Source organism: Carcharodon carcharias, chromosome 4 (assembly GCF_017639515.1).
Source record: "Carcharodon carcharias isolate sCarCar2 chromosome 4, sCarCar2.pri, whole genome shotgun sequence".
In the NCBI taxonomy this organism is placed as follows: domain Eukaryota; kingdom Metazoa; phylum Chordata; class Chondrichthyes; order Lamniformes; family Lamnidae; genus Carcharodon; species Carcharodon carcharias.
In genome coordinates this window covers 20411047-20423128 of record NC_054470.1, presented here as the reverse complement: position 1 = coordinate 20423128, position 12082 = coordinate 20411047, and the positions used below count along the sequence as shown (strand labels likewise).

The 12082-nt window shown below is 40.3% G+C and overlaps 1 protein-coding gene across 2 annotated transcripts in view; it reads right to left on the bottom strand.

Moving 5' to 3' along the window:
- mfsd3 (major facilitator superfamily domain containing 3) overlaps nucleotides 1-12082 on the bottom strand; it is a 107398-nt gene that overhangs the window by 56627 nt on the left and 38689 nt on the right. For both annotated transcript variants that reach the window (XM_041185510.1, XM_041185511.1), the window contains exon 4: nucleotides 9695-9798. In XM_041185510.1, the coding sequence (XP_041041444.1) occupies nucleotides 9695-9798 (104 nt within the window). The remainder of the gene's footprint in view (nucleotides 1-9694; nucleotides 9799-12082) is intronic.

The window sequence follows — 12082 nt, the reverse complement described above, 5'->3', positions numbered from 1 at the left end:
AACTTCACATTATACACCATCTGCCAGAATTTTGCCCACTCACTCATTTTGCCCACTCACTCAACCTATCTATACCCATCTGCAACCTCCTTATGTCCTCTTCACAGCCTACTTTCCTACTTATCTTTGTGTCACCTGCAAATTTAGCTACCATGCCTTTGCTCCCCTCATCTAAGTAATTGATGTAAATTGTAAAAAGTTGAGGCTGCAGCCCAGATCCCTGTAGGACTCCACTCATCACATCCTGCCAATCAGAAAAAGACCTATTTATGCATATTCTCTGTTTTCTGTCAGCCAGCCAATCTTCTCAAACTCAAACAAATTCAAATTAGAGGATCAAAACTAGAAATTCAAGCAAACTAATTTTGGGCACAGGGAATGATCCCTGTGCCTGAATGGCCCAAGAGTGACCTGATATTGGGCCCTGGGCCTCATTATCATTGATTTGCTGCCACCTAAGACGCATCCACAGCTCGCTGAGAGAAGAGGGGAAGAGAGTGGTGAAATTCATGGAAGGGGGGAGGCTGTGGTTCACATGCATAATAGTGTGCATATTCTTAACTTTAACTTTGTTCCTTGCAGCCTAACAGGTATTTTCTCTAAGGACTACCTGTTAGGTCATTATTTTCATGAGTGCAGGCACTACTAGTTGCCTCAAGGCAAACAATCTTGCAGAGAGGCCTTAAACAGATGTTAGGTCCCTTGTTTCTGGCATCAACACTGTATGCCAATTATTTGGCCTTTACTAACATGGTGGTTGGCACACTTTTGACTCATAATGAGCGTGCACTCTCTGCTCACTATTAGGGGCTTAGGAGGCTGTGCACTGTGTGGCCTGCATTTCTAGGTGAAAATATGTTTGCACTTTAAGGCTGTATCAATTTTAGAACAGAACCACTCTGTATGTATAGTTAGGATGTGAAGCTATTATCTATGTATTTCTAAATATAATATTCCAACTTCATATTCAAGATGAAAAAGGACAAGAGAGACATTAGAATAATTTGAAAAGTGTCTTGTAAAACCTATTATCAAATACAAATAACTTAAGGCAGAACTTTTCAGTCGGTGTGTGTGGACGGGCCTGACACATGATGATGTCGAGATTGCGTCCCGGTGTCACCAAGCAATATTTCGTTCAGCGGGCGAGCGCTGAAGTTGGCTGTGCATCTGCCGAAATGTAAACAGCCTATTAAGGCCATTAACTAAATAATTAGTGTGATTGTTAACGCCAACTGTCCAACCTTAAGATTGGCGGGCAGGCAAAAAGCCCAAGCAGCCTTCGCATTTTTTAGGGAACCTCATCCACGAGCGGGATGAGCTTTCCTAAAACTTTTATTAAATTAATTTTAAAAATTTCATAAATATAAAAACATGTCCCATGGCACATGTTTAAGTAATTTTTTTAAACCTTTCATTTACTTTTTTAAACATCAATTCAACCTCCCCGAGGCAGCTCAACGACACAAATAAGTAGTATGCTGTATGAATTTCAGTGCCAGTGTGATGCTAGGTATGTAGGCCCTATGTCCCTATGTATCAAACCCTTCCGCTGTTCACAACGGGCAAGTTATGGACCGTCCCCAACCAGCCCTGCTTGCAAAGCTCAAAACAGTGTCCAACAGCGTGCTAAGACTTATGCTGACAACCAATTTAGGATTGTCAGTTGGACTTGCAGTGTGGCGCATTTGCATACATTGGAAGCTACATATACGCAGGGCCCTGTTCTTTGCAGGCAGAAAGAACATGTACACACATTGCACCTGTTTCAGCTAAACAAAATAAGTGGCAGCTATTCGCTGGTTCATTCCCCAGGGCAATGTCTTGGCCAATCAGAGTCAAGCTGCCTGGTTTAAATTTCAAACACTGCATGGCAGTTAATTGCCAGTCACCATCAACTGGTGCATTCTCCATGGCAATGCCTCTATCAATCAGAGTCTACCTGCCAACCAATCAGCAGTCTCTTCTCATACTGTATAAATATGTTGTTTCCCTGACAATAGCATTTTTTTGTGAATTGTCCTGATGAGTGCAAGACAATAATCTTCGACAAAAAAGTCTCTCTTTTCAGCAATACTGAAGACTTAAAGGCATGAATTGCCTAAAAGGATCATGGAAAAATGACAGCCAGATATTCTTTCAGCTTTTGATTAACATTACAAATGGCTGCCTCCCAACCAGTATCACCCATAATTTTTGACTGGGTTGAGGAAGTAACGTACCAGTGCTAATTAACATGAAAATTGCTTTTGAGTCAAACTGTGCCATTTGACCCCTGTCGCCAACTGTTTCTGGTGGAAGTGTTGGCTGCACAATCTTAAACCACCCAGAATCAGATTGAGTGAACTTCAAATGATAATCAGTGTTTCTCTTCCAATGTTTACCTCAGCTCTGCCCTGTAACTGTTTGATGAATCAGGACAGTAACAGGAATAAAAAAAAAATCAGTCCTTCAGATTGGAGGCTCGTTAGATGGGAATACAAATCGGGAACAGGGCCCAAATCCCTAAGTTGTGAGAGGATGGAAATTGGGCAGTTTTGCATTCAAGGGCTAAAATTTGGGGTGGAGCCAGGTCAGTTTTCCTTCCATTTATGATCAATCCAAAATCTGGATCTAAGAGGAAGAAGAGGAAAGGGCAAGTCTTCCACCTGTGCAGTCTATGTGCACAAGTTTGAGGAGAGTCCAGGGGCATTCCTGAGCTACTCGAGGATGTCGCTCAGTGCAATTCCTGATTTCCCCAATGGTACTCATCAATGTTGGAAGCAGGTGTAAGCTTAGCACTGGGCTTTCCAAAGAATCAAAAGATCTTAAAGGAGTAAATGGAAAAAAAAATCTCTTTTAAAAGAACAGAACTTTGAAATTTAGAAATTCCATGACCCTATTCAAAAATCAAATGGAGAAAATGGAAGCTTAGCTATGAGCCACATTTTCATTAACATATCAACCATCCAAACTCCTTTGAGCACCCACTTACCTTCTTTATGCTATGTAGAATTTGAATAAAAAATTTGTCAAAGCTCTGACAGTTGCTTAAAGGGTGCCACATCTCTATTGACAAAGCTATTGAAATAAATAGCACATTTATTGTCAGTCATGACATGAAAGATCAAACCATTTTCTGATCTTGTTTATCATCCATGGCATCAACTTTGATGCACTGTGTGACCTATTGGAGTTGTCTGCAAATTAGAGCAGTTTCTTTATATTCCTACATTTAATCCTTCTCTCAAGTCAAATTCTAACCATTTTTTTCCCGATAATTATGTTTCAAAGTCTTTCCTTAGCCACCTTATTTGCAAAAAACGAGTATATTAAAGAAGCCTTTGAACTGGTTTTTGCACAGACAGCAAACAAACAAAAACCACAGGGGAAAGTCTCGGGGGTAAAAACTAATAAAAAAAAGGTATGTGAAAAGCACAACACTTTTTGTCAAGGTTCCTCAGCCGTATGTCCATCAACAAAAATTCAATTCAGGATCACAAAACAGGGTCTGTGTTTTTTTTAAATAGAGATATCTTTTGCAGCCTGATTAATGTTATGTGTTTGTGAAAAACATTTAGTGTTTCAAATGCTCTTTTTGTCACTAGCAGTTTTTCGTATCTAATTTTATCTTCACACCATTGCATTTACTTCCATGAATTTATGAATCATCAGTGATTCATATGTGGGAGAGTATTCGTATTATGATTCGTCAGTGGGAGCGTTTTTTTGTTTCTCAATCCCCTCCAACTTAATCCCTTTCTTCCTTATCCTGCCACTCATTGTTTTTTCTCCTCGTTCTTTAGTTATGTTCCTACTTTCTAGTTGTACTGTTTTTCTTTCCATTACCTGTCCCTCTTCATTTCATAGTGTGAACATTGGGACTTCAATTAACGGAGCACCGACAACATAAAATCAAGCCTAGAGACCAGAATTATTGCTGATGTAAAAGCTTTATCTTGGCAACAATTGTTCAATAGTAGTCAACAGTATTAAAATGCTGAATGGAGGCATCAACGTGTGGACATGAATGTGCTGGGGTAATTAATTAAGCTGTAAATTGGGTGTCCCATATTGTAGCAGTAATGCATCACTAGTGCACTGTTCATCTTGCACAAATGAAATAGGTTTCGTTCAATGAGGATGCGGTGGATTGGTTCAAATTGTATTTTTCTTTAGCTTTGATAACACATCAGGTCCATTTTCAGTATCTCTCCTGCAATGGACTTGGACGAGGAGAGCCAGCAAGAGCAGGAAATGGCTACATATGGTGATAAGTAGCACACGCAGTCGTATGCAGTCAAGCTCTGCCATTCCGCTACAAAGTAGGTTTCATGTAGCAGGCAAAGTTACCTGTCAATGATCACCGAGGTGCCTAAGGAGGCTGAGGCTTAGGAAGAAAAGATTGAAAAGCTGTGCCACCTCGTTATGGAAGACCTCTACATGACACGTAACAACGCTGAAAGTGGCCACGAAGGTCAGGATGGTCGTTAATTTATATATGGTGCGCTCCTTTCAGCATTGGGGTCACTTTCTGGCTTGGTCAGCTATTTTACTGTTCACTGGTGTATCAAAGACTCCATGAATTTATTATCGAGCCAGTTCAACGACTTTATCACTTTTGCCACTGAGATCAACAACAATGCAAGGGCAACATAATTATACAGAATATCATGTTACATGCACATTATACACATTATCTATACACATTAGAGCAATCATATGTGACCCAAAAGGATTGTTAAAAATCTCAATAAGGACAAGGTATGGCACCACCAGCACAGGATCATGTGAGTCAACACCTGCTTCCTCAGAGGGTACCTTCATTTTCAAGTAATCACCTGTATTACCCTTATTTGAAAAAACAATGAAGAATGGAAAAGTGACTTCAGGGAGGCCACAGCAGCCTTTAATAATGACAATTATGTACTAACCATAGACAGAAACAGAGCACAAATACAACAAAACTCACACTACAACCAGAATTTTTAAAAATCCCATTATTAATCTGAAGCACTAATTCATGTATAGACCAACTGGTGAGCTCCAGACCTCAGTAAAGCCTTGGTGCAAACGCGGACAAAAGAGTTGAGCTCAAGAGCCAAACTGCCCTTGATTGTAAACTGACTGCCCTTGACATCAAGATAGCAATTGACTGAGTATGGCATTAAGGGGCCCAAGCAAAACTGAAGTCAATGGGAATCAGGGGGAAACTCTCAACCGGTCAGAGTCATACCTAGCACAAAGGAGCATGGTTGTGGTTGATGGAGGTCTATCATCTCATTCCCAGGACATCACTACAGGAGTTCCTCAGGGTAGTGTCCTACGCCCAACCATCTTCAGCCACTTTATTAATGGCCTTTCTTCCATCATAAGGTCAGAAGTGGAGATGTTTGCTGATGATTGCACCATGTTCAGCAGCATTTGCAACTCCTGAGATACTGAAGCAGCCAGTTTCCATATGCAACAAGACCTGGACAACATTCAGGCTTGGGCTGATAAATGGCAAATAACATTAGTGCCGCACAAGTGCAAGGCAGTGACCATCTCCAACAAGAGAGAATCTAACCATCTCCCCTTGACATTCAATGGCATTACCATCGCTGAATCCACCACTATCAACATCCTGGGAGGGGTTACCATCGACCAGAAACTGGACTGGACCAGCCATATAAATGCTGTGGTTACAAGAGCAGGTCAGAGACTGGGATTTCAGCAGCAAGTAACTTACCTCCTGACTCCCCAAAACCTGTCCACCATCCACAAGGCACAAGTCAGAAGTGTGATGGAATATTTTCCACTTGCTTGGATGAGTGCAGATCCAACCATACTCAAAAAAACTCAAAACCATCCACCACAAAGCAAACCATTTGATTGGTACCCCATCCACTAACATAAAGCTTCACTCACTCCACCATAGGCACACAGTGGCGGGAATATGTACCATTTACAGGATGCACTGCAGCAACTCACCAAGACTCTTTCGACAGCACCTTCTAAACCTGTGACTTCTACCACTTAGAAGGACAAGGGCAGCAGATGCATGGGAACACCGCCACCTGCAAGTTCCCCTTCAAGTTACACAGCACCCTGACTTGATACCATATCTCTGTTCCCTTACTGGCGCTTGCTCAAAATCCTGGAACTCCCTCTCTCCTCAGTGCTATGTGTGTATTTATAACACATGGACTGCAGCAGTTCTAGAAGGCAGCTCACCACCACCTTCTCGAAGGCAATTAGGGATGGGCAATAAATACTAACCTAGCCAGTGACACCCACAACCCATGAACAAATAATAGAAAAAATATCACATTGAAAGAAGGCCCAACTTGCACTCAGTGAATAGAATGGTATCATGATGAGGTAACATATGAGCATGTTCATGCTCTAAACTTTCAAAGCTAATGCCAATGTCTCCATTGACCTTGACAAACACCTCACCTCCTCCTCTGATGCTTTTCCTTCCCATCCCCAGTGCCTCCTTGGCAGTCATTTACCTGCCCTCAAATCTGTTGGCTGTATGCTACAACATACCTGATGGGTAACCTGTCTAGCTTTCACCAAATGTGGCCCAATTACCTCAAGGTTTACAGGTACTCCACTATCAAGCCCCGGTAGTGCTCTTATGTTCTTGCTAGAAAGCAGGAACTGTGGAGCAGCAGCAAGATTTAGGTGTTGAAGTATTGAAATCACTAAATGGCTGTGGACAAGTACAAGAAAAATTCAAGACTGTTGGCCTTTATTTCAAGAGGGCTGGAACACAAAGTGGTGGAATTTGTGGCACAGTTATATAAAGCTTTGGTTAGACTCCATTTACAGTGGTGTTCAGTTCTAAGCACTGCACCTTCAGAAGGATATATTGGCTTTGAAGCATGTGCAGCACCAAAATCACCACATTCACCAGAATCAGGGCTAAAACAATTAAACCATTAGGACAGGTTCCACAGGTAAGTGTTATATTTCCTACTGTATATTAATTAATGGCTCAAGTATTCTCCTTACCAGCCTCGCCCTCCTATCATTCATAAATTTGGTAGTCCTAATTGTTGGCATTTCATAATATCATAATATTTCCATAATTAGCAAAAAAGATCCTTTATAATTTTAAAAATCTTAATTAAATCTCCTCTTAGCCTTCCCTGTTTCAATAGAAATAGTCTTGTATCTTAAGTTTCTCCTCACAACTAAAGTTTTTCAACCTGGTGTAATTCTGATGAATCTATGCTATAAGCTCACTATGGCTTTAATGTCCTTTTTGTATATCGAGGTGCCTAAAACTGCATATAATATTCTAACTCTGGTCTAAGTATTGTCTTGTAAATATTTTGTCACTGAACCTCACATCTGATTAACAGAATTGGTGCTCTTCTCTTTTCAGTGGCTTGTCACATTACTAATCAAACCCTTCCTTCCCCCATTTGTTATCATTTCCATCTTCTGTGCTTGCTTTTACAAAAGTTGTAGTGCAAGTTTTTAGTTTAAAGGTACATTTTTTTCACTTTGCTGAGTCCTTAGCATCTGTGAAATTTTCTCTTTTAAATTTAAATATTGAACATAGCGCTTCAAAGAGCAGTAGGCAATTTTCTTTTAGGTCTCTGGCAATGACAGTCACTAACCAGTTCTACTGAGATCTACTGGAAGAAGGTGGGATGATCAGTGTAGCTCCTGGTGGAGAAATGTGTTATGTCTGTTCAACTCTGGCAAATGGAGTATAATGTGGGAAAGTGTGAAATTGTCCATTTTGGCAGGGAAAATAAAAAAGAAGCACACTATCTAAACGGTGAGAGACTGCAGAGCTCTGAGATTCAGAGGGATCTAGGTGCCCTGGTGCATGAATCACAAAAGGCCAGTATGCAGAAATAGCAAATAATTAGGAAAGCTAATAGAATGTTATCATTTGTTGCAAGGGGAATTGAGTACAAAAATAGGGAGGTTATGCTTCAGTTATACAAGGCATTGGTGAGACCACATCTGGAGTACTGTGTACAGTATTGACCTCCTTATCTAAGGAAGGATGTAAATGTATCGGAAGAAGTTCAGAGAAGGTTTACTAAACTTAAAGAGGAAAGTTTGGACAGTCTAGACTTGTAAGCACTGGAATTTAGAAGAGTAAGAGGCGACTTGAAACTTATAATATCCTGAGGGGTCTTGACAGGGTCGATGTGGATAGGGTGCTTCATCCTGTGGGGGAATCTAGTACTAGAGGCCACAGTTTAAAAAATAAGGGGTTGCCCATTTAGGCCAGAGATGAGGAGAAATTTTTTTCTCTCAGAGGGTCATGGGTCTTTGGAACTCTCTTCCTCAAAAGGTGGTGGAAGCAGAATTCTTGAATATTTTTACAGCGAGGGCAGATAGATCCTTGATAAGGAACGGGGGTGGAAGGTTATCAGGTGTAGGCAGGAATGCGGGGTTGAGATTACAAACGAATCAACCATGATTTTATTAAATGGCGGAGCAGGCTCAAGGGGCTCCTAATGTTTGACAGAAACCCCCTATACCCTGCTCCTAACCACTTAGGTTGAGATCAAATTCATAAAGTTAATTCCTGAGCCTTATGCAAAACCTTGCCTTTCACTGCATTTGTTTTTTCTATTTAATGATGTTACTACATAAATATGTTATAAAGTAGGCTTTATTGCCTAGAAATTCATTGATGCTGCACTCATTTTACAGGCTTAAAACAGCTATTGAAACGTCCAATAAACAAAGAGCTAGCACAGTCCATGCCAGAAGTGCACTGCCTGCTTAAAACAGGGACTAGACCCTCTGCAAATCTGGGGCTCTCTCAGTCTATATGTCTACATGTATCCAAACCAGTGGTCCTTGAAGAGATCACTGGAGACTATCCCCAGAAACATACTTTTTTTTAAAATGTACCTGAACATGGATCTTTGAAGGCATATACTGGCCAGAGTTTTGCCTGGTAGGTAAGCACATCAAGAATTTGGTGGTGAGTATGAGGGTGTATAAGTCAATATATGCCATAGGATTTATCCTCTGATCATATGAATAGGGAGAAAGCATTGCAGGGCCCACTGAGTTTCACAGCCAAATAGCTAATATGCACTCTTTTGAAGTTCTGCACTAGGAGCGTGAACTTGCAAAATATATTCTTATTTCTCATTCTGTTCCAAATGCAGATGCAAAATTTTGTTACGATCATATAACTTTTTAGGTTATGAGTGAAATCTATCATTGTTATATTTATACTCAATAAGCACCATCCAAAACAAAACTTGTCGTTCGTCTCATTGCATTTAATGGGCTATTGCTGAGGCAAAATGTCTGTCAAGTTTGCCTGCATAACGTTAGAAAGCATTTAATTTTTTAAGTGCTTTGAAATTTTTACCTGATAAAACAAAACATTAATGAGATCATAATACATTTCTAATTTGTACTATGAATCTATTTTGACCCTTAACGGTGCCTGGCCACATTCTGTTAAGCAGGGAAACATTTATGTAAAACAATTAGCTTACACACTATCAGGTTAATTGTTACAGAATGCAGCCCACCTAAAACAAAAGAAAGAACTTGCATTTATATCACACCTTTCACCACCTCGAGATGTCCCAAAGCAATTTCTGAAGTGCAGTCATTGTTGTAGGAATCATGGCAGCCAATTTACATACATATAACCAATATATCTAAACATTTAAGTTGTTAATCAAACACTTCAAATTAATCCATTCAATACTAAATTTAGTCAACATACCTTTCATTACCAAGGATTCACTTTGAAACAGAAGGAGAAGTAATGTCTGGAAGCTCAGATTTCCAAAGCGCATCAAAAACAGAACCATAATAAGTGAAAAAACACTGTAATTGAAAACAAATTATATTCAAGTAAATATACTTTGATCTTGCTGTGTTATTTCATGCAACAGATTCTGTACAAAGAACACAAACGTGTATAAACTGAAAGGTGTTGAGGTTTATAGAGGATGAAGTTTTCATATGTTCAGAAATGGCATGGCAAGTAGTTTTGCCTTCACATAACCAAAACTTTTAATCACATAAAGTGATGTTATTATACTTATGATGAGCTTACATTATTACTATGCCATGCTATTGGCATTATGTGAGTTAAATCCCTAACTGTATGGGGGGAATTTTATGGAGCCTGCAAGAGTGGGGAACATGGCGTGCAGGGTGACTGAACGAATCAGGAGCCAAAATTTTGATTTCCTGACGGAGATGCAAAGATTAAATCAATAGTGTGCTTGTGGCATGTTGGGCCTCATGATGTCCTGTGGCAGATTCCCACCTGTGATACTTTTGCACGCGATGAAAATTCATTACCGTGAAGCGTTTTTTAAAAATTATGCCCCACCTTCAAGATAAAATGAGCGGTGCATGAGAATCTCATGGCACCCGGCTCACACACATTTAAAGGTGGCGTGCACCAGTTGGGTTTGTGCAATTGTGTCTGAGGTCAGCTGATTTTTTGTTGCATTCTGCAGCACAAGGAGGGGCGGCAGGAAAATGGCAGGTTGCATGGAGGCTCAGAACCAACAGGGATGAGTTAGTGGTGCGGGAGTGAAAGGGGCAGCCAAGGTTGGGGGCATAGAGGAGTAAAAGGGGAAAGGGCTTGGCATCCTTGGTGTGTTGGGAACAGTCAATCAAGGTACAGAAATGAGGGGCCTAAAGGGTGGTGTCAGTGCTGCCCATTTATGGGCCCATCTCAGGGTGCTGGCTGGCAGAGTCCTTACAGGGTTTTGAGTTCACCTACAACATTTTGATTATCCCTGCTGAGAGTTCTCTCAGATAATGTTCTTTTCAATGGATAGAAGGGAGGGCCTGCTGAACCTGCAAATTCAGCCATGTCCCAAAGAATGGCAAGTACAACACTGGGCACTAACATGAACATTCAGTAAAGTACAAACAAAAAACACAACATTGTTTCTTCCACAATATAGAAATATCCCTAACTCTCTTATAACCATCAATGCTTGACAACCATGAGGACGGTATATTTAGGTCTCTGACTAAACTGGTCTTAACAAATAATGATGATCCATGAATAAATTAAACCAATGTAATTACAAGTGAAATTTAAATTAGAAAAAAACACCTTTGTACTCTGATTAAGTCTTATATTAACGGCAATGGAGCTTGGCAGGAAAGTTGTGACCATGGTGAAGAGCTGCCTAATGACCAGAAGGCTCTTGAATAGCCCACCCATACCTGTTGCATTGTCATCTGACTGGGGGTTTCACTGCTGAATAGCATCCCCCACTACTGAGTCACATGTCTCTCCCCTGCAAGCCACCAGCACTTTAAAATTTAATTGTAATCGTGTAAGAATGAGCAAAAAGCAAGAGAGCGGAAGTGGCGCCCAATTCCTCTTCCACCGTTGCGAACGGCACGCCACATTAAAATTCCGCCCAATAGGTGGAAAGCGAAATAAATTTTAATTTATCAATCAGTTCTGGGTAGACTAAAAAAATAAGAGCCTGTTTATTTGACATCTATCAACATGAGAAATCATCTGGCAGCTCATTATAGCTCATTGTAGATTTTTATTTTGTAGGAGACTTGGCAAAAATCTTGAAAATGTGATTAGCCAAAGAATCTAAAAGAGCAACAACACAGGTTATAGTGGCTTCCTTTGCATAGATCCATTGAGGTCAGGGATAGGATTAACTAAACATGCGACTTACTCACATTTTACTCAACTGTTAAAGCACCTTTAGGATTTGAAAGAAATATGAATCCTCCAGTTGATGGAAATTAAAAGCATCTTTATTTTCACAGTAGAGCTTCCTGTTGATGGTTTTAGTGTTTTACAGAGAACAAAAAATCATTATTTAACTTTGCTGGAAACTAGCCACAAGTTGAGGTGAAACATAAACCATCCCAGCATTACTCCAGCTAATTGACTCCTTGGAAGGGCTTAAAGCATAGTACATCCTCTGGGATATTGTCTCTTCGTAATCAGTCCCTCAACAAGATTGGCAGCACAAGTGGCTAGTAATTAATAGCTACCAAATGTTTTATTTACAATTTACAAATCTGCTCTTGCTCCCGCAGAAGCATCACCTTAGGTAAATTCTGATAGCTCTCTACAGGGAAAGCACTGTGGGAAGCATACAAGCCTGTA